General features: G+C 39.8%; 1 protein-coding gene across 12 annotated transcripts in view; it reads right to left on the reverse strand.

The window, feature by feature from the left end:
- Positions 1 to 27884, reverse strand: part of dock4 (dedicator of cytokinesis 4) — a 402360-nt gene that overhangs the window by 144224 nt on the left and 230252 nt on the right. For all 12 annotated transcript variants that reach the window (XM_048548410.2, XM_048548411.2, XM_048548409.2 and 9 more), the window contains 10 exons: positions 26821 to 26945; positions 21811 to 21973; positions 18172 to 18278; positions 15553 to 15706; positions 13309 to 13406; positions 13126 to 13209; positions 12455 to 12555; positions 10560 to 10641; positions 8099 to 8269; positions 1994 to 2186 (listed from right to left, as the gene is read on the reverse strand). In XM_048548410.2, the coding sequence (XP_048404367.1) occupies positions 1994 to 2186; positions 8099 to 8269; positions 10560 to 10641; positions 12455 to 12555; positions 13126 to 13209; positions 13309 to 13406; positions 15553 to 15706; positions 18172 to 18278; positions 21811 to 21973; positions 26821 to 26945 (1278 nt within the window). The remainder of the gene's footprint in view (positions 1 to 1993; positions 2187 to 8098; positions 8270 to 10559; positions 10642 to 12454; positions 12556 to 13125; positions 13210 to 13308; positions 13407 to 15552; positions 15707 to 18171; positions 18279 to 21810; positions 21974 to 26820; positions 26946 to 27884) is intronic.

A 27884-nucleotide genomic window follows, 5' to 3' on the forward strand; every position in this document is an offset into this window, starting at 1 on the left:
GGTGGGATGTCAATGTTTTGACTTGGCTCTTGGCTAAGAGTTAGGGATACTACCATTGTGTAACAAATGACCCCATGTTGTTTGCCTTCCAATGTATTATGGCATATGGTTTGTACCTATGTGCTATATGAATCCTGAGCCATTATTGTCACCACATACATTAAACACCAATAGAAAGTCACAACATTGTCACTTTTGTACAATGATATTAGCTGGAAAGTTTTGGATTTGGTAACTGTGCTTTTGCTACATGTTAACACTTCATGTTTATAAATAAATGAACTAAAACTGAATGTAAAACAAAATTACCATCTTAAAATGAACTTTATACTGCTTTGTGGTTGCAACTTAGGTTCTTCAACAAGTCACGAAACTCATCCCATTCATTATTGGACCCTAATCTTTGACATTAAATATAGACCTTTTAATGCAGCATGAATCAATTGGTCACTGGTAGTAATCAACACTGGTATTTCATACATTTATCAGAAGAGTTGGACAAGAGAAGCAAACAATGGGAACAGTTCTGGTTATCATGCTACCAGAAGGATGTAATGGCTCTGGAGAAGGTACAGAAAGGGTTTACCAGAATTTTGCCCAGTTTGGAGGATGACAGCTATGAGGAGAGATTGGACAAACGTGGTTTGTTTTTACTCGAATGTCAGAGGCTGAGAGGCAGCCTAATAGAAGATTACAGAATTATGGTAGACATGGATAGAATGGATAATCAGAGGCTTTTTCTCAGGATTGAAATACCAATTACTGGAGGACTCTGGTTAGGTAAACGGTGATAAAGTTTAAAAGAGATGTAAGAGACCCACACAGAGGGTCATAAGTGCCCAGAACGCACTGCCAGAGGAGGTGGTAGAAGCAAAATGCGCAACATTTAACATGCATCTTAAGAGATACATGAATAGGCAGGGAATAGAGGGATTTGGACAGCATAGAGGCAAAAGGTTGTTAGAAAGGCGATGCATGCCAGCTCAGGCTTGGTGGGCTGAAGGTCCTGTTCCTGCGCTGTAAAGTTCTTTGTTTTTTGTTCTATGAAGGGATGAGATCGCGACACAGATAGTGGAAAAGTGAGTTGTGAAGAGGATATATACACCCTACAGAAGGGCATGGATAGGTTGTGTGAGTTGGCAAAAGTCTGGCAAATGTAGAAAAGTTTGAAATTATTCATTTTGGCAGAACAAATAGAAAAGAAGCATATTCTCTAAATGGTGAGAGGTTGAAGAGCTCAGAGATGCAGAGAAAACTGTGCATCATAGTGCATGAATAACAGGTTAATAAGCAGCTACAGTAGTATTCAGGAAAGCTAACAGAACATAAAGGTTTACTGAGAGGGGAATTGAATATGAGAAGTTATCCTTCAGTTATACAGAGCATGTGTGAGACCACATCTGGAGTACTGTGTATAGCACTGGTCACCACATTTATGGAACGATATTAATGTGCTGGAAGCAGTTCAGAGAAGGTTTATTAATCTAACACCTGGAATGAGTGGATTGCCTTATGAGGAAGGGCTACACAGGCTGGGTCTATATCCTCTGGAGTTTGGAAGAGTCAGAGATGGCTTAACTAGATCCTCTAGAGGTGAATGTTGACAGCATGCATCACCTTTTGGGAGAACCTAGAACTAGGGTTGCCTAGTTGAAAAATAAGGGGACGCTCATTCAAAACAGAGATGAGGAATTTTTCTCTCTCAGAGGGTTTAGTGTCTTTGGAATTGCCTTCCTCAAAAAACAATGGATGCAGAATTTTTTAAAGGTTTTTTTTAATAGCAGAGAGAGATAGCTTATTGATTAACAGGGATGAAAGATTATTGGGGATATGTAGGATTGTAGAGTTGAGGTTAAAGTCAGAGGACCCTGATCTCAGACATTATGGACAGGCTCAAGGGGCTGAGTGGCCTACTTTTGTTCCTTGTCCATATGTCCAATTTGGAGAGAAATTTAATTTACGTGATAACACAATTAACAAGTACTTCTCTTACCAGGATTAGTAAATAGTTGACTCTCCACTGTTTTAGCAATGCATTGGAGTTTGACAGCTTCCAGTGAATATTCCACATGCAGGACATCGGGCATACTGCGCAAGGTGTCTCTCACCAGGTTTGCCACTTCTCGCACATCTATCAGTTTCAGAAGCTCGGAGTACACAGCTGGGAAAGAGCTCAGGAACACAGCCTGGTGAAAACAAAGTAAGCTAGTCACCAACTGAACAAACTCAACATTAAAACTAAACTTGAACCATTAGAAGTGCAGAAGCAGTTGTATCATTCTGCTCACCACCTCCTCCCTCCCATGATCCAGCACCTTAAGCACTCCACCCAGGCAAACAGCAATAATTGCTCAATGTTCAGTTGAGGATACTGCATTCACAACTTGTGATGTAACCTCCTCTATACTTGGGATATTGAGGACTGAATGCTGCATATTTCAGTTCAGACTGCATGATTGATCCTGAGCTTCCAATTGCTGGCTAATTTGATTCTTCATCTCACTCCCACTCTGACATCGCTGTCCTCTGCCTCTTATTGATCTAAGTTTGCAGAACAGCACTTCATTTTCAATTCGATTATTTCCATCCTTCCAGACTCAACACTAAATTTAATAATTGCAGATCATGATTGCTGACCCCATATTCATTTGCAACTCCTCCAAACCCATCTTTTGTTTCTTTACTTGTCCTGTTGCAACCTCTTTTTATCTTGTATCATCATTCTTCTTATAATTTAAGTGCTCCTGCCTTTCACCATATCATATTCCTTTGCTTTATCACTTAGCTTCCTTCCTTTGTCCCTTTCTTCTTTTCCCAGCCCCACCCTGGTTTAAATTGTTACAGCTTGAACTTCTTCTATGGTTTAAGGTCATGGTGGCTGGCAACCCAAATTCACTGTCTGCACTGTGGAGCTTTGCAGTTAATTAAACTGATTATGACGCATTCTGTGGGCATGTCAGCAATTTGCAATCAGTAATATGGAGGCCACCACCTCTATGGAGGCAGCCTGGTGAGACCATTGGAGCCAGAAACTTCATGCTTTGAAGACAAGTGATATAGGAGCAAAAATAAGCCATTCAGCCCATCGAGTCTGCTCCACAATTCAATGCAATCACAGCTGATTTAATAATCTGCAACTCCACATTCCTGCCTTTTCTTCTTAACACTTGATTACCTTATTAATTAAAGCACTGTCTATCTCAGCCTTGAATATACTTAATGGTCCCTCTACAGCCCTCTTTGGGTAAGGAATTCCATAGATTCACTACCCTCAGAGAAGAAAAGCCTCACTTCTGTCACAACTGTGCAACCACTTATTCTGCAATTATGTCCTGTCATCCTAGAATCTCCCACAAGGCAAAAGAATCTTTCCTCTGAAGAGTGGCTCATCAATAGAAAAGACCACACCTGTGGCCGAAACATGCACCTGGGGAGGTTTCCTCTCTGCTTTCGAGGGGCCTAAAGGCTTCACCCTTGATAACTTTAATCTTCAACATAAGCCTCCATGTTGAGGGAGAACCAAAGGTATTCCATGTTGAGGCATACGGTTTTCTCAGTGATGGTGCTGAATCTCAGGGTTGATTGCCTACTCACTGAGCTGACTGCATCAGGCTGCCTGTGCCACATTCTTATGCTGCTGATATAAGGAGGCTGCCTTCGAGAAGATTGCGTAGTTAGGCAAAGAAGTGCAGGCGATGGGATGCCACTCAATACTGGCTTTAGTATTCCCAAAGCCTACAGGAAATTTCAACCTGATGACTCCCAATATTTATAGGATTTCTCAAGCTCATGCAAAATGACTTTCAAATTTACTGATCTTTTCAATGCCAGCTGAATAAAAGAAAAGAAAATGTAGTCAAACTACCAAATGTAAATTTCTGTATAGTTAGAAAATGAAATGTGACTGCTCAAAAACAAAAGGAGCATTCAAAATTTACAGATAGATGATTGAATTATTCATTTCGGGAATTAAGAGCAACCATATCTTTTAATATAAAAGGACATGTGTCTGGAATTTCACAACAGAATAGTGGATTGGAGGTGAAATGGGTCATTGAAAATTTTTTGTCTTCACTTGGGGATGCGGGTATTGCTGACTGGGCAGCCTTTATTGCTCATTCTTAGTTGCCTTTGAGAAGGTGACAGTGGACTTCCTTCTTGAACTGCTTCAGTCCATGTGTTATGGCTAGACAGTTAGGAAGGGAATTCCAAGTCAAGATGGCGTGCAGCTTGGAGGGAACTTTGAAGTGGTGGTGTTCTCATCTAACTGCTGTTTTTTGAGATGGAAGTGATTGTGGATTTGGGAGGTGCAGTCTAAGGAAGTAATCAAACCAGCTGCTTTGTCCTGGATGCTGTCAAGTACCCCAAGTGTTGTTAGAGTTGCATTCATACAGGCAAGTTAGGGGTATTCTATCACACTCCTGACTTGTGACTTGTAGAAGGTGACTAGGTTTTGGGGAGTTAGGAGGTGACTTGCTTGCTGCAGGATTCCAAGCCTCTGACCTGTTCTTGGACCTATTGTATTTATATGGTTTGTCAAGTTCAGTTCCTAGTCAATGGTAACCCCCAGGATTTTCTAGTGGAGGACTCAGTGATGGTAACACCCACTGCTGTCGAGGGGCAATGGTTAGCTTGTCTCATATTAAAGATAGCTATTGACTGGCATTTAAGTGGCGTCAATCTTATTTGCTACTTTTCAGCCAAAGCTGGAGACCAAACAGCAATAATGGTACAAGACGGTGACACAAAACAAGTGCTGACGAATGAGGTGCAATTCCTCATATTCTGCTTGATTTTATTTAACTTCAAAGGAAATTGTTTGGGGTATAAAATGAGGTACTGGCTCATGAGCATCAATTTTACATTTTGCTCAACTTGGAGAATGGAGGACTTACACAGAATTTCTGGCAAATCTTTCTGGTAGTGAGTTATACTGAAATTTCCTGGGAATCTCTTTCACTTATGTCAGCACATTAGAATGATCATAAATCAAGTGGAAATCCATGTTACCAGCCAAGGCTTAAGCAAAGTATGACATTCACAGCACACTCCTCTTTTAAGTTTCTCTTTTGCTAACAGAATCTGAGCTGATTGGTGAGATTGAAACCAAGATCCATACATTGTTCCTTTTGTAGTCTCTATGGGCTTACTCAGTCTTATCCCGCTCATCGCACAACTGTCAGTGCTCAGATAATTAATAGCCATCACTTGCTTCTCTTGGCTTTGAATAAAGACATTAAAACACTTAAACAAATTTGATTAACCAGACATCAATATCTTTGGGTGCAAAAATAGATGCAGTCTGTTTCAGTAAAACCAGCTGTGCAAGATTTTCAGGTGAACCTAAACAAGTGCTTAAAGATATCAACAATATATAATAGATCCCCGTGTGGAGAAGTGTTTTTAAAAACTCTTCAGAAAGCACCTTCCTATGTGACAAAAGCCACCTTTTGGTACTCTTAGAACATCATTTTGCTACAGCTTTTCAGCAAACTGTAGATGAAATGCAGCAATCCCAGACCATCCCATTAGCTGCATCAGTGAAGATCCATGAACTTTTCAATATTTTCTAATTTAATTCCAGTTCAGAACAGCATATAATTCATTTCTAATTTACTTATTTGCCAGGGATACACACTGGCTGATTTAAACTATTCAGCGGAAACACCTGCACTGGTCTCTCTGCCGGTTCCTGCACCGGTCTCCCTGCCTGTTCCTGCACCATAACTTTTGATGTCCCCTCCTATTTCTCAAATATATTCTTCCCCCTTGGTAACATCCTTTCGAACTACATCATCTTGGACACACAGGCTGAAACATGTAACTCTACCTCACTACAGGCTCCTTCAATGCCTCTGAAATAACTCCAAAAAGGCTGGTATCCTGCCACCCTATATTTACACGTGGAAAGTCCTTGCCACTGATCCAACTCCCTAATAGCCAGCTCCTTGAATGACAGGATGTCTGAAACTCCTGTTCTTATCTTTCAGCCAGGTCTCCCTGACTGGACCAGATTAATAGCCCCAATCAAGGAACTAATTTTTTATGAGGTCCACTTGGCTGCCCTCATTAAAATCACCACAGCATCCACTGCCTCAACACTGCTTATCCAATAATCAATGTAGGATGAGCAGAAATTTCTTCCATACAAAAAAAAATGGAAAGTCCAATGTCTTCAATCACTATGAGAAACTTTGCTCCCGAAAGGCAAATTCCATCTCTCTTCTGGCCAACTATTAAAGCAGTTTGCAACCCTCATTTTATATTTAATCATGAGATAAGTATGCAAACATATATCTGAGCATCACCAAGACCACATATTCTCATGTCTGGATATTACTTTCATCACCCTGTTTCTGAAACCCAAATTTATATCTTTCCTACTTTCAGTTTGACTTTTCCAGTGTAATCCTAGTCAAATCCTGCATTCCACCCTTTGGAAACCTGTCATCCAAACTTTGTGACCCAAGTCCTAACTCAAAACCATTCACCCATCACCTCTCTACTCACTGACCCATGCGAGCTGATACAGGATGTCCTTGCATGAAGTTGAAGTGGCATTCCTGAAAATCACAACTTTAAACACAGCATTGATTCACATAGGAACCAATGAAAAAAACTGGAATCCAGTTTCAGAGGGTCTTCCTCAGCAGAAAAAGTATTTCAAAACATCATGCCTGTGGCCTCTAAATTGATTCATAGTACTACCTGTACTTTAAAGAGCTAATTTCCTAAGCTGGTAAAAAAAAGTCAAAAATGAAAGGATTTAAAGACATGAAAGAAAAACGGAATATTCCTCTGACAGTATCTCCATTCCTTCACTGTGAGACTAACTGCCTGAAGTCTGTGCTGGCAACCAGGTCCTTCCTCATTGAGCTCCAGGTTTCCTGCTGTGTCAATTACTTGTTCGCTTGAGGGGGTACCAGCAACTCTTGTCCAGTGGAATTTGGCAGCTCTACTGTGATGTACTGCTGGATGTTTGCCGAACGAGCTCCAGCTGGAATCTCATTGGGCGTGATGGGAGGGGCTGCTGCCTAGCTCAGTGTGACCTGCGACTTGCAGACTTGGGGGAGCAAAGGGAAGGTTGTCCCTGAGCTAAGTTGTGGCTGGCTTCCTGCAGGCTTCATGGATGAGGGTCTGGCACCCTGTTGGAGAGGCAGCTGTGCCAGGTCTGGGTGCTGGTGGTGTTGACAGCCTCTCAAATGGTGGCTGCAGCATGACCAATGGTAAGCAGCAGCTTCAGTGGTGGGTCTGGGCCTGGGAAGGGAGGGGAGGGCTCCCTGAAGCGGACAACAAGCAGTGGTGTGGCACAGAGACAAGTTACCCAAAGTTCAACAATCAACTCAGATAATGTACAGCAGTTTATAATGTCAAAACACATCAGATGATGCTCAATGAGATTCTTCAATGAGATTTCTGGTTCTAACGACAATGTGATTAAAGCAAATAGTGCTGAAAGGAGCAACGTTAAACATATATTGCCTGTATTGGAATGCCTTGCTTTTGCAATTTTCATTCTTGTTTTCCAAAATGCCTTTGTGGCCCCATCTTTACCCATCTGAAATGCCCTCTAACCCTATAACCCTCCAAAACATCTGTGCTCTCCAGTTATATCTCTTTAATGGTTTTAATCACTAACCACTGGTCAGCATCCCTCCTTGCCTGGAGGAAATTCATCCTAAAACATCCATTCCCTTTCCTCGTTTAAAAAGTTTCTAACAACGTCTCTTTTTGAACAAATACTTAGTCACCTTGTGCTGATTATTTTGTTTGGTAACACTCGTGTGAAGCACGCAGGGAAGTTTTCCTGGATGAAAAGCACGATATAAACACAAAGGCAGAAGTCACCCGCCACCAAGTTATAGTCCAACGGGTTTATTTGAAATCACAAGCTTTTGGAGCACTGCTCCTTGGTCAGTTGAAGTCACTTCCCCTGAACTCAACTAACAAAGGAGTGGCGCTCCGAAAGCTTGTGATTTTAAATAAACCTGTTAGACTACAACTTGGTGTCGTGTGATTTCTGACCTCGTCCAACACAGTCCAACACCAGCACCTCCTCACCATATAAATACAAGTTAAAAATGTCACATTGGCTGACCTGTGTCTGTGTAATGATTGAGGAGCCTTGGCTTTCAATAGACAGGAAGTAACGCACTGATTGGAATAATTCATAAATATTGCTTCGAAATTCTTCCTCATTCTGTCCACCAGTTGCAAGAGTGTATAGGCTTCGGGAATGAATTATATATTTAAATATATATTCCTGTGCCTATAATTAGAATTAGACAACTGTTAATTATATAGCTGTGAAATTATTGTACATGTTGCAATTAAAAACTATTGAAACAACAGAAAACAAAAGGTTCACACAATAGCAATAATAAATTGACCTATGTCATTTTAGTACAAATCTAAAATTCATAACCTGTTGTGTTATGGAGATGACTTATTGCCTAGTGGCTGACACCTTTTTCAGGTATCTATTAATTAACTGTCATTATTCATAATTCATATTCTAACAATGACTTTCTGAATAATTAATTAATAATAATTAATAACGGTTGTGTCCAAGTCTTCATAAATGAAAATGTAATTTCTGGATTCATTCAATATCTTGGAATCATACAGTGGATCTGTTCAAGCTGGACTTTCCATTGGTTTAATTAAGGTGTGCAGAATCCTACCCAATGCATTGATGTTTAACAATGAGGGTGGTCGATTGGCTGGTTTGCAAATTATAGAAATGTCAACATAGTGTGTCTTCAATTCCTGCACCAGCAGAGATTAGCACGAAGGACTCTCTTTCTCAACCTCTCCCTACACCTGAGGCATAGCGTTCCTCAGGGTTAAACCACTACCTCACTCTCTTTCTCTCTTCTGAGAGAGCAGCCCAATCATCTGGTAAAAGGATATAGATTGCTCCCTCCCCTGCAAGGAAAGCAGGTGGATGCTACCCGCTGCTGAGAATGCCTGCCTCACCGGCAGGGCATACTGACAGTGGGCTAATTGCTGGAGAATCGAGCCAGCATTTGAGAGTGGGAAGAACAACCACTCTCAGAAGCTGCTGACCAGCAGCTCCATCATTTCCAATAGTGCCAGTGCTTAGTAGTGGGTGTTGTCAGGTATGTAGGAGGTAGCTCAAAGAGGATCATGTCCACATCAAGAGACTAAGTCCTGGAATTTCAGGATGAGGAGGAACCCCAGAGTCCAGGGAGGAGTGTGGAATAGCAGTGTCAGACAGTGAGTGCAGAAGGAAGTGGGCAAGTTAGGATATCACAATGTGTCCTGAAAGTGTCCTCCTACATCCCATCTTTTTTCTTGCAGGCCAATAAAAACAAATAGTCTAACCACTCCTGTTTGACTGACTGTATGAAGTGCATCATAGCATGAACAGCACATTATTCAGGTCAATGAGCCTGTTAACAAGCTAAATGACCCTGAATGATTTATTTAAATATGGTAAGCAGGTTGCCAGTTTCACTGCCTGCCTGCCTAGTATATTATGCAGATGTGCAGGAGGGGAGTGAGCTAGCCACCTGATGTACTTTATAGCCACCTTCCCTGTTCAAAAGTGTCAGATAGAGGTACATCAAATCCAGTCCCAAACCTCTTCATCTTCAATAATAGGACATTTAAACTTGCAGAATCCCTCAATATGAGGGGACACTGATGTTCATATTTCAATGTCATTATTTGAACAATGTTTCCCACACTTAAAAAAAAATCACTGAAGACAACTGCAAACAAGGCTCTTGCATCAAATGGTTTTCTAGTGATTACAATCACTGAATAGTGTTTGTTAGTCTGACATAAGCTAATAATAATCTATATACAAGGTTTGCTTAGGATGTCAGATCTTTCCTATTCGGATAGCATTCTCTAAGTGATATTTGGATAGGGTTTTCACATTATAGAGCTCCCTTTCATTGTAAAACCATGTAGATAAAATGAGAGCGAGAAGGAAAAGAAATTGAAATTAAGAAAGAGAGATGAGATAGAGACAGTAGGAGAAAGTTATAAACAATTCCTTATATTTCCATACCTCCTATGCCGATTCCATTCTGACACTGCTCATTATATAAGTTACTTTTCTGTGCCAGAGAAGCTGCTCAGTAATAAATATGATTGAGTATAATGTTAAAAATTCATTTGCACTTGAATCAATAATTACGTGTTTCACGGGTGTCAACTGAGCAAATGACATTCACATCCTCAAATACCAAAGGCACAAAGCATGTGTAGTAACAGTCAAAACAAGCAGCAACATTCTGATGTTTGTGTTTAATCTGCAAACCACAAGTTGATTGAAACTTACACTTCAATTATATTGAGGACTGATGGCACCATTATTCTTAACACAATATCTAGATCTTTGGTTTATAAGTTTTGCATCTTATCTCTGAACCGCAAGAGTTGTTATTTCACTTGTAAGTGCTGCAAATAATTGCAATATTTATGAACTGCACTACATCCCTAGAGTCACTGTAGTAGTGAATTGAAAAGATTGAAATCCTGATGTATCTTTAATATGAACATTTATTAGCGCATACAACACTTACCCTCAGAACATCCTGAATATGTTCCTGTCTCTCTGCTTCTATTGATCGATCAATGTATCGTTTCAGCACTTTTATAAGGTCCCTGTAACATTTAAAGCATCGTGGTGTTATATGAATGTTGATTTTAAAATGTGTGCATTTTCCTCCTTAGTTCTTTTTGCTGGTGAAAAAGGGTAAACTCCATCGCTATCACTAACTTTCAAAAACCAAATACTATAATGCTTTCAAAAGCAACTCCACTTTTTATGGCCTTTATTTAGAAAAGTGTGGTCTCATTTTGGTGTCTACAAATTTAGTAATTGGCTATGTGAATTCATTTTCACTTAGTGTACAGAATTTCGACCTGTACCATTCGAGCGATGTAAGTTCTATGTTGATACTGACACAGCATTTTCACTGGGGAAAGTTAAACTGCTCTCATCTGAAATTTTTTAGATGCCTTTCAATGATCTACAATTATGTGGTGTGTTTTGAGAAAATCAAAGTTCTTTTGTTGAAAACCTGAGCAATCTGAATATAAACAAGAGAGAAAGCGAGAAGTTTAATAGATAATAAAAAGATCAAGGAGTATGGGATTATACCCCTGTATGGCTGGTATGCGATATTTATTTTTATTCATGAGGGCACCGGTGGTTAGGCCAGCATTTATTGCCCATCCCTAATTGCCCAAAGGGCGGTTAAGAGTCAACCACATTGCCGTGGGTCTAGAGTCACACGGGGGCCAGACCAAGTAAGGATGACAGTTTCCTTCCTTAAGGGATATTAGTGATCCAGATAGGATTTTTTTCCCCCCAAGATTAATTGTCATCATTAGACTCTTAATTCCAGATTTCTTTCAAAGTGAATTCAAATTCCACCATCTGCCATGACAGGATTTGAACCTAGTTCTCCTGAACATTACCTGGCTCTCTGGATTAACTGTTTTGTATTAAGCATCACCTCCCTACCATACATAGTGTAGGTTAAAGCATGAAATCAGCTATCAATCTAATTGAGTGGCAAAGCAGGCTTGCGGACCCAAATAGCCCATCCTTGCTCCACTTTCTTGTGATCCTATAATTATAGCTGAGAGTTGGCTTAGAGGGTTTATTGAGACAGTACTGAGATATGGTTGAGAATTTCTGCTGATATCCCCCAAAATGCTCTCAGCATGCATTTGCAAAGCACAGATGCACATTACCCCTGCCAGTACTGCCAGCGAGATCATTCTAACCCATTCCCTCATGTTTATTGCGCTTATTTGAGTGTCGCCATTATTTCTTTTGAACTGGCAGGATGTTTCAGTGTGAACGTGCAGAACTTTCGGCATGTACAATGGAAACCCTTTGGGCATGTCAAGAGAAACAGTGTATTAGTTATGCCAACACAATGGAGAAGAATCCATCAAACGGATTGTACAAACACAAAGGCCTACACCTGCCCCATTTACACTGCAGGAAATTCAGGTCAGTGGTGAAGCCAGTGAAGACTGTGCACATATGAGGTTGCAATCAGAACACTGTAGCAGTGCGTTACTAGCCATCAGGCAAACAGACTGGTCTACTCATGCAATAAAGAAGTTTTAGAGCATTTTATGTTGACTTTGAAACTTCATTTGAACCTTATACACGCATAATGCTGGTACCACTACTCACAAATAATGTTAAAATGAAAGGCTCACAAGTATTTGGAAGACAAAATACATGACATTACAAAACATTCCCACAGGTATTTGACAGTACTTCCCACACACTGGTGGGTACATTAGATTCTTTGACTACTCAAATAGGGAATTCATTTTAAGGCATAATAAACAAAAAGCCAGAAGAGAACATCTGACACAAGTCTCTAAATACAAGAAACCCAGAGAAAATACAACACAATGAAAGTGGGAAAGCAAAATCACTGGGCAGTACCTGTAAGCTAATGCTCCAGCAAAATGGCTTTCTATGTATGTATCCATGACTGGCTTAAAATGCTGAAACTTGATGTCCTGCAGCAAATTGATGATATGAACCTGCAATAGACAATTGCATGAGAGGCAAAAATATTCATACAAAGACATTCTAAATGGGGTACACTTCAGTCAATTAAATAAAAGTGAAATACAGTTGATGCAGGACATTCAAAACAAAAACAAAGTACTGGAGAAACTCAACAAGGCTGTCAGCATCTGCGAAGAGAGAAACAGAGTTGTCATTTCAAGTCCAGTATGACTCTGTTTTTGGAAATTTGTTTGGACAAGTTGATATCTATTGTTAAAATGTTAAACTGTTCAGAGGTCAGGAAATAGTGTCCCAGGAGAAAGGTTGTTGAGCAGAAAGAATACAATGGGACAAAGGGAAGGGCAATGAATGCATTTATAGATATATCATGCACAATTCATCTTTTTATGATAATCTTATACCCTCCAAACACAAACAAAATAATTAGCATTTTTGTTAAAATCACTTGCAAAATAGATTTCAATTTAAAGCAAAGGAGTGTCATTTGTTAGAAGCATATAGAATACGGATTACTTGGCTCACAATTGCACATCACCTCACATAGTTACACTGAAGTGAAGTGAAATAACTAAAATACTCACCAATGAATCAAAAACCTTCAATCCATATTTCTGTGAATTTTCATCCAAAATTCCAAATAATGCATCCAATGTATCTTGCAGAAACTAGAAAAGGAGTTTGAAGGAGAATTTAGAATCACAGTAAATCATGGGTCATCTTCCATGTTCTGTTGGGAAAATACCAAACTACAACATGCTTTCTACCTTGACTATTTCTGCACCATCTATATCTTTGAATTTTGACAGGATGTCACATATTCTTTCTGGGTGGGCTCTCCATTTCAAAAAATCCAACAAGTCTCCTGAAAAAAAGTAAAAAATGTTAAAAGTCAGAGTACAAAAACGGTTAAACAACCAACAAACAAACGTTATAATTATTTTAGTCCTGTGTAATTGTAGAAGTTAAAATTAAAATTTGGTTTCTACTTTCAAATCAAAAGTACTTAAGTGCGAGTAAACTAAGCACAGTGTTGCTTATATATAGATGTGTAACTGTTGAAAACAAGTTTTTATCACAATAAATAAAGCAATGGGCTAGAGACACAATGTTCAGGCACAAGCTGTGGAGAAAAAAAACTGAAAGCTGACCTTGTGATCCTTTATCAGATTTAGAAGGTAGACATTAGCTACTTAATCGCAGATCCAATTAGTGCTGGAACAACAAGATTTTCTTGTTTCAAAATTCAAGAATGTTGTTAAAAAAAAAATCAAAATTGGAATCTGGTGTAAAACCACCAGGTGAATTTATAATGGGCTTTGGGACCTCAACATCAGGACCAAAATCAAGCTCACTATCCTTAGGGTGGAAGCTGAGATCTTCCGCCCTCAGCCATATATTAGTTTTGTATACTGACCCTTGTGGGGTATACAACCACAGCCAAATGGAAGAACCTAAAGCAAAATAAACACATACAGTCCATTTTCCTAACATTCTGAATGAACTTAGTACAGCATAGAAATTACAAGATCCAAACTGTCCTCCTTTCTGGCACTCCTGCGGGGCTGCTCAGGCTTCAGAGCTTTCGTCTTGGATCAGCATTATCTCATTCTCGCCATAAACTAAGTAACATGCAACATGAGTTTCAGCACTGGTGTGGGGCTAGATATGTGGGCGTACATCCTAAAAGTGGATCATATGAAATAACATGTTCCTTTGGCTGTTCACAACAGGCAGAGTACTGACTATATCAACCAATCTGCGCTTGCAAAACACAGGACTTACTGCCTAACATTAGATGTGATTCAGTGACTAGATAGCACCAACTAAACATTTCTGGTTATGTTAAGAATTATACTAAAAACTAATTTAAGATTATTCATTGGGCTTGCAGTTTAGCTCATTTATGCTTGCTACAGCCCATAGATATTTCATGCACGGCCCAGTCGTTTGCAAACGGAAAGAGTTCGTTCACACATTGCATCTTTTTTCAACTAAACAAAAGCTTGAAGGAAACTGTCCTGAAGAAGGGTCTAGGCCCGAAACATCAGCTTTTGTGCTCCTGAGATGCTGCTTGGCCTGCTGTGTTTATCCAGGCTCACATTTTATTATCTTGGATTCTCCAGCATCTGCAGTTCCCATTATCTCTCAGGAAACTGCCAGTGTCTGGTTAATTCCCTTAGGCAATGCCTTGTACAATCAGAGCCGACTCGTCCAGTTTAAAGTTTAAACAAGAGCTTTGCAGCCAACTGCCAGTCCCTGGTGCATTCTCCATGGCAACACTTCTAATAATCAGACTCCACTGGCTATCCAATCACTACCTTGTTTCCATGCAGGACCAATGGTTGATTTCTCTGAGGTGTGACTTTCTTGCGCTCCTGTCCTGCTTGGCACCATTATAAATCTTCCGTATCAAGCAACTATCTATATCATTGTTTCTTTGTCATCACCATCAATAAACAGCATATCCTACTGTAGGAGTACCATCACCGCAGGGCCTCTTTTGGTTTAGTAAGGTATTCCCCAACTTCACACCCCCAACACCACTTTCATAAGAGAGTGAGGAATTTGCAGTAAACATAGAATTTACAAATCTGCCGGTTATCAAATCACAAACAAGAAAGTTAACGCAGTGTACAATTCATCACTATCTGCAAATAAACATATTCTGTCATAATATGTGTAAATGGAAGGAGTTTTACTATTTTTTCATATACTTCATTTTGTGCCAGATGGCTGAGTCATTTAAGTTGGCAAAATATTAATATTGAGCAATGCAAAGGCAGTTGAATGTGATAACCTGGATCCTTTAGAATTTTAGTACATCCTCTCCAATTGTACAAGTTCTGTTCTGCAAACCACTCAATGTAACTTGAAGACCCAACTTCTAAAATCATCGTTGTTAGCACTATCTGAACTCTTTTCCATATGTCAGTAGACAGAAACTGAGCTATAAACACAGACAAATGAGAGAACTTAAAGCAAGAAATACATTCATTCCTTTTTCCTACCATTCTGAGTAAGTTTAGTCGAGCACAGAAATGACGAGATCCAAAAAGTCTCCTTGGAAGCTTTGACTGGTTGACTGTTGCCATGGAGATTTCCTTTACAATACTGAAGTTTGAGGTAACGAGCAGGGTCATGAAAGCTGGTGTTTTCTTCACACTGCAAAATAGAAATTTGTCAATTTTATTAGCCTTTGCCAACTTGACATGTTATAACAGGAAATATTGCACTACAGTCAAACTGTATCAATGCAGGTAATTAAAATTCACCTGGAATGTGTATCTAGGACAAGTTCACATTGGTTAACAGAGGTTCAGATATTTTTTGGAGATTTGTTATGTGAATTAGTTGAGAATCATAATTCCAGTGTGTCTAGATCAACATGTAGTGTTCATTATTTCGTAATCATAACTTTGGCAACAGGTTAATGTCATTGATAATAGAACGTCAAAGTCACCAAAGTAGAGTTCAAAAATCTTTGGAGCCAAACACATTCTTTGATGCCTTTTACCTACCCCCACACTCAAGGCCCTGTCGTGATTTGGGTTGCTTTCAGCACAGCAAACCCATTTTCATCAATTCATGGCCCCCATTATCAGCTTTACTTTCTCCTGAGCATACTATTGTCTATCCCTTTGTCTCCTTGACAGTAACTCTTTCTCCCTCTCTCGTTCTCTCTCTCTCACTCAAAAACAGAAATAGCTGGAGAAACTCAGCAAGTCTAGCAGCATCTGTGGAGAGAAATCAGAGTCAATATTTCAGATCCAGTGACCCTTCTTTAGAACTAACTGTAGCTGGGAAATGATTGGTGTATATGTTGAAGATGGCATGGCGGGGGTGGTGGAAGAGAGCAGTTACCAATAGGTGGAGAGGGAGCCCAGAGAGAGAGAGAGAAAATAGCAGTTGGGCAGACAAAGGAATGGGTAAAGGTAAGCTGGGAAAAAAGAAATGGACCATTGATCACCATTGAATATGAGTTGGGTGAAGAGACAGTAGCCCATATGAGACAAAGTCCGGTGTGTGGGGATTGGGGGAAGGGCACTGAAGGAGGTTTTCAGGCCCTAAACTTATTTAACTCAATACTGAGTCCTGGAGGCTGCAGGGTCCCCAAGTATAAAATGAGGTGTTGTTCTATCAGTTTATGCAGCTGAACCTAGCTGCAGCAAGCCCGAAGCAGAGATGTTGATCAGGGAACACAGTGATTTGTTAAAGTGGAAACACTTCTAACAGACCGAATGTAGGTGTTCTGCAAGGCGATTGCCCAGTCTGGGCTTTGTCTCCCCACTGCAGAAGAGATCACATTGTGAGCTGTGAGTATGGTAGGTTAGATTGAGTGAGGTGCAAGTAAATTGTGGTTTCACCTGTAAGATGCATTCAGGACATTGAACAGTGAGGAGGGAGGAAGGAAATGAGCAGCCGATTGCATGAGAAGGTGCCGGCGGTGGGGGGTGATGGGAAATGCTGGGAGTGGATATATACCAAGCTTTTCTGAATTACAATCAGTTTAAAACAAGTGTCACTGGCCCGGAAACACTGACTCTGCTTTCTCTCCACAGATGCTGCCAGCTCTGTTGAGTTTCTCCAGTTATTTCTGTTTTTTGTTAGGCTTTTTGTTTTTTGTTGTTTCCTCACTCTGGGCTCCATCTCCACCTATCCACTCACTCTTTTCCTCCATTCCCTGACTTCAGCATAAATACCATCTTTTCCTAGCTATCTTCAGTTCTGAAGTATCACTGCGCTTGAAACGTGAACTCTGCTTTCTTTCCATGGATGCTGCCAGACCATGTTTTCTCCAGCAATTTCTGTTTTTGTTACCAAAGTCATTACCAATGCATAAGCCATAATCCTGAGTTTTATACTAGAGCTGTGCCTGATTGTGCCCTCCAGCTCTGAACCTGTTACAGATTGGAAAGTCGGTCATCGTGCACCTAATTTGTGCGGATTTGTGGTTGCCCATAGCATTGAGTTCATCTTCAGACACTACTTAGTGAAGAGCACTGGCATGTGTGAGTGAAAAGGCTGATAAGGTTTCCCTCTCACTGACTGACACCTTGCAAAATGTTATAGAGCAAGCGTTAAGACTCTGTTCCAGCTAGTACAACTTCATTTTCCTCAATGCTTTTCTCTCATTAAGGTAGTTGAAGTTGGCAGCATCCTGGCTGCTTCATGGTATGCTATTATGTGCAATCATGTTTTCCCAATATGATAAATACACACAATATTATGTAGGGAGTCAAACCAGTGTCGCTTATATTATTATCACTTTTTATGCCCCTCTATCAATTTAACTCATAACATTCGTCAGTTTTGTTGCTCACTTGAACTATGTGCAGAACAACTTTATACATAATTAGCAAATCACAACTCAATTTTTATTTCCTCTCCAAATTCAGTGGTCGGAGAATACTTCAAAATCATTGCATTGACATATCTACCTCACTTTCCTTATTATTTCCATTGTGTTGGTCAGCACAATAGAACCTTTGCAGCAAGATGCCTGGAACCCACTGAGTGATGGTTTGGCAGAGACAAGCACTGGGTATTGTCCATAAAGATTTACTGCAATTTTATTCCAGGTACAATTACACTATTTAATGATTCAATTATACTCAATGTGCAAATACCTTGTGGACTAAGAGTTCATGAATACCATCTGGCAATGTTCTGCCATCTTCTTGCATCAGTGGAACAAAGGAGAACCCAAAAAGCTTTTTCTCTCCTTTTTCCTTTGCTGGAAATTAAAAAAAAACACAATTAAGAGGCTTTGGGAAGATCTCCCACCTGAGTGTTAGTCTAATCGATAAACAGCAAAAATTTTGAATTAGAACTGGGTCTTAACAGTTTGTTCAGAGAACAGCAAAATCAAAGAACTATTCCGAGTGTGTATTAGGCCCTCAAATTGTGTTTAAGAAATCTCCAATGTTCTTTCCTTTTCTCTGAGATTCCCACTGGTGTTTGAAGTGCTAAATTAGTTTTGGTCTGCTGTGTTATTTTCCAGGGTTAAGATATATTTCTCCTCCATGAAAAAGTGGTCTCCGCATTGAGTTGATGATCTCAATTATATTAAAGGGTTGATGTTTTATCAAATTTAGTTTGTTGTTCCAATTTAGGCAATAGCAATTGCTACAGACAAAAAGAGAAAATGAGAACCCTCCCTTGTTCAGCAACTTAATTCCAGTTAACACAGGACAGCAACCAAACTACTGTTTCCTGATATAACTGTGGAAGAATTATTCATTTCGATGTAATGTTTCTCATGTGAACAGCAACATGCTTCCTTGTAGGCAACGTAACATGATGAAGCCCAATACAGCCACAGCAAAAACAATTCCCAAATTTGTGGCAAACCAATATGTAATTTTAATTGAATGCATTGAGCCGTCTATATATAAACTGCCATCCATTTTGTTTACACTTGGCAGAGAGAGTGGCATCACCTATTTGTAACTGAAGCTGTTGCCAGCATCACTGTTAGTTTCAAGCCTGGTATCCTCTATGAAAATCAGCACATTCCTTTATCATGGGATGCGGCTGTAATTTAAATTTGGAGTGATTAAAAAAAAAATCACACAATCCCAAAATAGAATTTAAATTTCTCTTTCGAGTGCCAAACAGATTACTCCTCCTTCCTAAAACATCACGTAAATAAGATGTAAACAGGGACTCACTGAATCATTATCCATTTTTTTCTCAATTCAAAACAAAATCTGTGTCAACACAGACAGAGAAGGAGCTGCACATAGACATAGTTTAAAAAGTGTCTACGTTTTTGCCTCCCATTTTTGAATGATAGCCATCATCAGCCTTAATGATGTAGAGATTGAGAGGAAAACAGAATAAACATGAGCAAAATTAAATTTTGTCTGCAGCTTTTCATTTTAAGAGAGCGGGCCAAGGTGAAATCAATTAAAATTATTAAAACTCTTACATTTGAGAATCAACCACAAATAACCCAGTGACTCATTGTTTTTGGAATCCAGAGCCCCTCATTTTCGCTAACGTTTTTCTATTTATATTCTTTAGAGTGTTGTATAACTGTGGAAGGAATCTTATCGAGGCTATGGTGAGAAATGTGCATGATCATGTCAGAAATCCACTGAGGCCTATCTTGCATCGGGAAGAACTCACTACATCTCTTAACAAAGTTCTGGGTGTTCAGGTGAGATTCCTGCTCAGCAGTGGTGAGTTGCCGATTGCAGATTGTTACCGTATAACAACTTTATTAACTGTATGCTTCACCTCATCAATACACAGTTTTCTGTTTTACCAACAACCTGTGAGTAAACTAGATGCTGCGAATTGCCCTCAAGAATATCCGAGCAAATAGCTGGCCACATCTGTTCACTGCTGGTTATGAAGAGCCTCCATATTGGTCACCATGCAACAGAATGTCAAGGCATGCTCCATGGGTGCACATCACATGTCCCCCACAACCACAGACACTCTCACCCGGTATGTTCCAAACTCCAAGAACCCTGAAGGCACATCCATGATCCTCGTACCAAGATGCTTCTCTACTTCAATGCCGCACCTTGGGGCACAGTGCAGTGGTGTAGCAAGGACATTTTACGCTCAGGGACACATACCCCGTTCACAGATTGGGCCAGAATGCATCTCTAGGCTGTTTGCTTGCTCTCTTAGTGCTCACTCATTCTGGGCCTACGTCATTGTTCACAAAATTCCTGCCTCCCCCTTCCTTGGTACATGGATCAGGGATGTGCCTTCATTCTGTGTGTCTGTGGTTGCGGGGGACATGTCATGGGCATATAATGAAGCATGCCTTGACACAAATTCTGTTCTGAATTGAGAACTTTGGGCATTGTATTCTCAGCCAAAAGTATGAGGCTCACTGTACTGCTGTAGTGCTGTGCAATTTAGCACAGACTCAAAGCTTGAATGGTTCTCAGCAGTCCTCCATGAAATCAAGAGCGATAGCCTTCGGTGTGGGGATCCTGGCACAGCATGTCAAGGGTAGGCTCTGCCAGGGGTTTTGACATGGTCAGCCAGCCACCCAGGGTGGTCAGAGTCAGGGTCCTCTCCAAAAAGGAGTGAGGAACCAAACGACGAGGAGCCCATCACCCATTCCAACTCTTTGCATCCTATTTTGGGGAGTTCTGTTCCTGGAATGGGAGAGGGGCAGATATTAAGGCAGATAAAAGTAGATGGCACTTCTGGTGGTTACTTTTGGTGCAGGTGGGGAGGTATCGTCAACAAGTGATCGGTAAAGCAGAGGGCATGCAGGCTTAGTGGTGTTGGGAGTGGGAGACAGTGTGAAACTAAGTGAAGGCCTGACCTACGGGGCAACCACACACCAGGCTGACAGAGTCTGGTGTCATGGCCTCCTCTGCCTGTCCTGCAGGAAGATGATATGACAATTCTACATGATCTCATTCACTAGGAAGCAAGATAACAATTTTCCCTTTGCTGCAATGTTGAGGACAAATGTCAAGAACTGTGGAGGGCAACTCCAAACTAACGGGATAATAAAATGTGAGGCTGGATGAACACAGCAGGCCAAGCAGCATCTCAGGAGTGCTCCTGAGATGCTGCTTGGCCTGCTGTGTTCATCCAGCCTCACATTTTATTATCTTGGAATCTCCAGCATCTGCAGTTCCCATTATCACTGATCCAAACTAACGGGGCTTGTTTGGCAGCAAAATGCCAGGGACAGCAGTCCATTCGGGAATCACCCAGCAGTGGGAAGTTGTTCCATGTATACAGAGTGGTAGAACTGGGCTAAAATCTGATGAAAGGGGAACCAGAGGGGCAGGGTACACAGGTAATGAAACATCTTTGGTAAGATGCAGTAGAGACCACACTAAGCTATGCACAGAAAAAGCCTCCATGACACTCCACAAAACTGATACTTATCTTAAAAAAAGTGCAGCCCTGTGTTACTGAATGTAGTTTAATTATGTTTAAATATGTATTATTAAGCTTGAAACATCAATCCACAACAGGAATACCACACACCCTTCCATCATATAATAATCCTTCCTATGTTTTAGTAGGCTGCACTGTTTTGACCCAACCCGAAAGGGGCCAATATGGTAGATGCTGCGTATTCGCGGTACTTCTGAGACGTAAGATAGTAAACAACATGTACAAAGATCTATAACAAATGCATACTCGGTTTGAAATAATTCCTCAGCAGACTGGCAAAATTAAATCCGACAGCCTTTTCTTTCATTTATGCTTGCTGTTCAGACAGGAATGCAGTATTTAGCTTTGCATATATAAGTCAATGATGTAATGGTGCTTACTGGAACAGTGCCTGAATTCAAGGCGGATATGTGCACCCCTAAATTTATCCACTGGAATAGGAAGCTTCAGCGGCTCAGCCCACCTGGGGCTATTGTTGTGGTAAAGCACAAAGGAATGGTGTTCACTCACTGGAATTTCTCCAGACCCCAATGAAATACAATCCTATGAAGAGAAGGAAAACAATTCTGAACGTCAAAGAATTACGCTGCTTTTATATTTCGGCACAAAGGAAATCAGAACAGATTTATCTAATAAGCTACAGAATTCAGGCAACAGAAAGGTCATATTGATTGGAAACCGATAAGCATTTGATCTGGCAAAATTGAATCAAATATGTTCTCCTGGTTTTGATCAAATATAACATATTTCAACTATTTGTTGTTAGCCTTTTGAAGTTAAAGAGCATTTTAAAAAAGAGACTACATCTAACAGAAACATACAAACTTTGCAGAGGATTAATTGAGAAACAAACATAATTAAAAACAAATAGAAGTTGGCGTAATAGCTTGAGCGAACATAACCTCCGTTTCAGGCTTAATACAAAATAATGAATCTCAAGTCAATGCACTAAAAGTAAGGGAACACACTGTGATGAAAGATGGTAGAATTCAACATTAAAATGGTGGCAAAAGGGTTAGTCATGAATCAAGGCCTCATGTTTAGCCAAAGCTGTCACTGCAGGAATGAGGCAGAAATTGACTAAAATAGGCCAGGCAAAATTACTAACTGGTGATACAATACAGCCAATTTTGTTTTTGGTATACCATGTGTCTGTGTACTAGAAGTCTACTTGCACAATGAAACTAACCCTGTCAACAACAGAAGTGAGCAATTTAATAGCTAAAAGACTTGTATGAAAAGAAAGTATGGGAACAATAGCAATCCTCCAGTCTGGAGGCGATATAAAAATCAACAAAAGCATACAAAGAAAAGTTACAAAAGCAACACAGAAGAAATATAAGAAAAAGCTGGAGAAGAGTAGCAAAAACAATGTTCAAAATTTTATAAACACATTTAGAGAAAGACAATGAGTCTGATTAACATGGGAACCTTAATCAGAGGCAGGTTGACTATAATTGGGAATCAGGAAACGGATAATTTACCAGATAGCTACTACATATTATTCTTTTCAGAATAATGTGAAGATAAAATACCAAAGATACAAGGAAAACTAATGTAAATCAAGGGACAAACTAGAACTAATATAGCAAAAACCAAGTCAATGACAAAACTCGTTACTAAAGATGAACAAATCATCAGGATCTAATGATTTCCAATTGCCAATAGCCCCACTACAAAGAGTGGTAGAGGTAAACTAGGAAATTACAGACTTACTTATCTAATGTTCTTCATAGAATAGATCATTATGGACAACGTGATTGAGTTTTTGGGACATATGAATTGATTAGAAAGGCTAAGTCAAATCTCATGATCTTGGCTGAGCTTTTTGAGGACTTGACAAATGCAGTGAAATTGGTAGTGCCTGTGGATTTTATTAACATGACATTCCAAAAGGCAAAGTTGAATAAAAGCAACCATTAAAACAAAAGAAGGCAACCTATTGTATTGAACAGAGAATTAGTTAGGAGACAGAGTGCAAAGATAATGTTACATACACAGAAGCAGAATGTGGCTTGTGTTGCCCCAAGGTTTAGGCTGAGGCCACAACTTTTCACTATTTACAATAAAATACTTACATAAAGGAAGATAGAGCTGTGCTTCTAATTGTTGTTGATTACATTAAGATAGTTGATACAATAAGTAATGTAGATGAGTACAAAATATTACAAAAAAGATATTGATAGATTGAGTGAATAAGAAAAAATGTTCACTCTGCAAACTGCATTTTAGATTAATGAAAATTACATAATTTTATAAATAGGATAAAAATCTAGGAACTGAGAGTGAACAGTGAGAGAGTGTGATTTTGGAGTCTAAGTGCAGGTATCTCAAACTTAGTAGACAGCAACAGAAAACAACTTGACAGGTCAGTGGATTGTTGGCTTTTGTTGTAAGAGGGCCTGCATCCAAAGGGTCAAAGATATATTGTAGCTGTGCAGAATTCTACAACACTCCATCGAATCCCAGACATCATATCTCACAAATGGTATAAAGCCTTGATGGAAATGTGGCATAGATTCATCAGAAGGATATGGCAACTAAAACTGAATTATAGAAATTGGCTGGACAGATGAGGCTTATGTTGATTAAATGCAGAAGATTAAGGAATGGCATAATTGGGATGATTAAAATAATTAACGGTTTGGCAGAATACAGATAAGCTATTTCTGCAGCTGAGAGTGTCCAGAACAAGGTGAATAATCTTGAAATTTAAGACAGGCCATTCAATGGTGCTGTTAAAAAGCATTTGGCCACGATCAAAATCTGAAACTCTTTCATAAACAGTGCAGAGGCTAGGGAAGTATATCATTTCAAAGATGAGAATGATAGATTTTTATTGAACAAGGATAGTAAGGATTGTGGAAACTAGATGGGAGATCTAGAACAAAGGAACATAAAACATTGCAGCAGGAGTAGGACTTATTAGTGAAAGGCACCGTGGCTTTGTGCAGGGAAGGTCATGTCTCACAAACCGATTTGAGCTTTTTGAGGAAGTGACAAAAATGATTGTGGGGGCAGGGCTGGTGATGTTGTCTACATGAAATTGAGAAAGGCCTTTAACAATGTCTTTCATGGCAGGCTGATACAGAAAGTGCAGTCACATAGGATCTGTGATGAGCTGGTAAACTGGATACAGAACTGGCATGGTCATAGAAGCAAGAGGGTAGGGTATTTTTCTGACTGTACATCTGTGACCAATAGTGTTCCACAGGGAACAGGGACTGCGGTTGGTTTTTATTTATAGATATGATCTGGAGGAGAATGTAGGTGGTCTGATTAGAAAGCTTGCAGATGACTCAAAGATTGAGGGAGTTGCAGATAGTGAGGAGGGTTACCAGTGGATACAGCAAGATATCAACAGGCTACAGACTTGGATGGATAAATGGCAGATGTAATTTAATCCAGACAAATGCAAAGTGATGCATATTGGAAGATCTAATTCAGGGTGGGGAGATACTGAACATACAGGAGATGGCAGAAGCATTTACATACAGAGGGATCGAGGCAAAAAGGTCAATAGTTCCCTGAAAGACACAACATGTGGTCAAAATGGTCAAGAAAGCGTATGATATACCTATCTTCATCAAACAGTACACGGAATATAAAAATTGGCAAATCATTGAACTCTAGTTAGGCTACATTTACAATATTGCTTACAGATCAGGTTGCTATTAGAAGGACATGGAAGATTTGGAGAGGGTACAGAAAGGATTTACTAAGATGTTGCCTGGTTTGGCGGGTATTAGCTATGAGGAGAAATTGGACAAATTCGAATGCATGTCACTTGAATATCAGAGGCTGAGAAGCAATCTGATAGACGCTTACAAAATTTTGAGAACCACAGATAGAATGGGTATTCAAAGTCTTTGTTCCTGGGGTAGGCCTGTCAATTACTTGAGGAAATAGGTTTAAGGAAAGGGGGAAAATTTAAATGAGATGTGAGAGATGAGTTTTTGTTTTACACAGAGGATGTTAAGTACCCAGAATACACTGCCAGAGGAGGTGGTAGAAACAGATGTAATAGCCACGTTTAAGAGATAACTTCGCAAGTACATAACAGGCAGAGAAGAGGGATATAGACCACGGAGAAGCAAAGGGCTTTTTGTTGAGATAGGTGTCGTTTGTCAGCACAAGCTTGATGGACCCAGGGGCCTGTTCCTGTGCTTTACTGTTCTGGGTTCTTTCTTCTTTATTCCTTCACTTATTGGAAATGTCATCTCAACATCTACCCTAACAAGTCCCCTCAGAATTTTGTATGCTTCAATAAGATCACACTTCATTTTTCTGAACTCTAATGAATAAATGCCTCACCTGATTAGCCATTTTTGATAAGTCAACTTTTTATTCATGAATCTCTTTTGAACTGCCTCTACTGTCAGTATATCTTCTTTTAAGGGATAAGGCAGGGTAGATGCAGGAAGGATGTTCCTGCTGACAGACATGTCCAGTACCACCATCAAAGCACAAGGAGTAAACTAATTAGGCACTGAGGTGAGAAGAGCTTTCTTCACCCAGAGAGTGGTGAGCCAGTGGAATTTGCCAGCACAGAAAGCAGCCAAGACCAAACATTTTATGATTTCGAGGAGGATTTGGGGTTTAAAAGGATCAAAACGTATGGGGGAAAAGTGCACTACTGAATTGGGTGATCAGCCATAAATATAATAAACAATGGAGCATGCTTGAAGCATCGAATCGGCTACACCTGCTCCACTTTTCTATGTTCCTATGTATAAATACAGGCCCAAAACCATACACAGCACTCCCAGTGCAATCTCAACAATATCTTGCACAGCTATAACAAGACTAACATTTTTAAACTCCAACCCTCTAGAAATGAAGGCCAAAATTCCACTCACCTTCCTAATTATTTGCAGCAACTGCATGCTAATGTTTTGTCTTTCACAGACAAAAACGTCCAGATCCCTCGGTGTCGTGCTTTATTGGAGTCTCTCTCCAATTAAATCATAGTGTGCCTTTTGATTCTTCCTACCATAGTGCATGGCCTCACATTTTCCCACATTAAACACCATCTGAAGTTTTGCCCCTTGTTTAACCTATCTCTATCCCTTGCAAACTTATGTCCTTGTAAAGAGGAAAAGTGCAGATCAGTCATGATCTAATTGAATGAACAGACGTATAGGATTGAATGCCCTACTCCTTGTTCCTTGTGCTGGTTTCTTCCTTCCTTCCTCCGTTCCTTTGGGAGGTAGCTGGATTCTTCTGTGAGACATGATGGAAAAATGATGGGCACAAAATGTGTCTAATTGTCTTGATACAGAATAATTTTCTACCTCAAAATGCACTCTGTTGAGGTCGGGTATTACTGGCAAAATATCGCTCTCGAATTATTAAAAAATTTCAATAAAGAATAAAAAAGCATCATTTACCTTTAGGATTTGTCCCTCACTATCTAAAACATACATGGTAACATCTACATTCCTGGCCACACTCTTGCCTCCTTTCTCAAATTCTCCTCTCTCCAGTGTTACGTACAAGTCATTTCTGATATCACCTGGGTAAATTAAACAAAACATGCATTAGGAAATACACTTTATTAAGGAGTTAATTAAAACTTTGAAAAAAGGTGCACTTTTTTTGAACATTGAATAAGTTTTCCTTTATTTTTTAACCTTGCACCAGGGTGTCACAAAACCATGCATCAACAGGCAAGAGGCAAGCGGTCAGTCTGCTCTGAGGTTGTGGTTAGGTGGGTCTAAATACTGCTGGGATAACTGTGCTTCCAACTTTTTCTCTCCTGGTTCTGGAAATCTTGCATTTAGTTTGACAGTTCATTACGAAGCAGGGATCAGAAACTCATCGGAGGTGGGAAAAACCAAAACTGTCGCTCAAGATCAAGATGCCAATGTTAAAGCTGTCCCATTGCAAACATGGGAACGGAGAACACTTTACTTAAAAGACCAAAGCATAGCTTTGGTAAAACTTTATGGAAATAAAACAAATTATGAGTATTGTACCTCCCAGCCCAGTGTTGCTTAACGGTTGCAACATGTGCAGATGACAGGGTAAGAAGTGGGAAGTTGGATATGTTAATAGATCTTTGAAAACTGGCATGGTCTTGGGAGCTGGATTATTTGTGTTATGTATATTGTGTTACTTATTTGTTTCATGTTATATAACGTCAAGCATTAACCTAGGCAACAGCTCCAGAAGCAGCAGGAGTCCTCCATACCCTTATAAATAGAATGTTCTCTATTTCCAAATCAGTAGGATATTTCATCGTCACGAATCATATAAATTTCCAGTATTTAAACATTTAATTGCATAATGATCTCTCCATAGCTGTGTATCTCTTTCTGCTTCAATAGTTATCCAATGTTCCCTTAAATAAAGCCATCCTCCCAATTTCACTATTCCAGGGGTTAAAAGACTGGCATGCTTCAACTTGGGAGAGATTTCTCCTAACCCCTCTCCTCCTCAGGTCAGGTTAATA

This window comes from Stegostoma tigrinum, chromosome 18, assembly GCF_030684315.1.
Source record: "Stegostoma tigrinum isolate sSteTig4 chromosome 18, sSteTig4.hap1, whole genome shotgun sequence".
Classification (NCBI taxonomy): domain Eukaryota; kingdom Metazoa; phylum Chordata; class Chondrichthyes; order Orectolobiformes; family Stegostomatidae; genus Stegostoma; species Stegostoma tigrinum.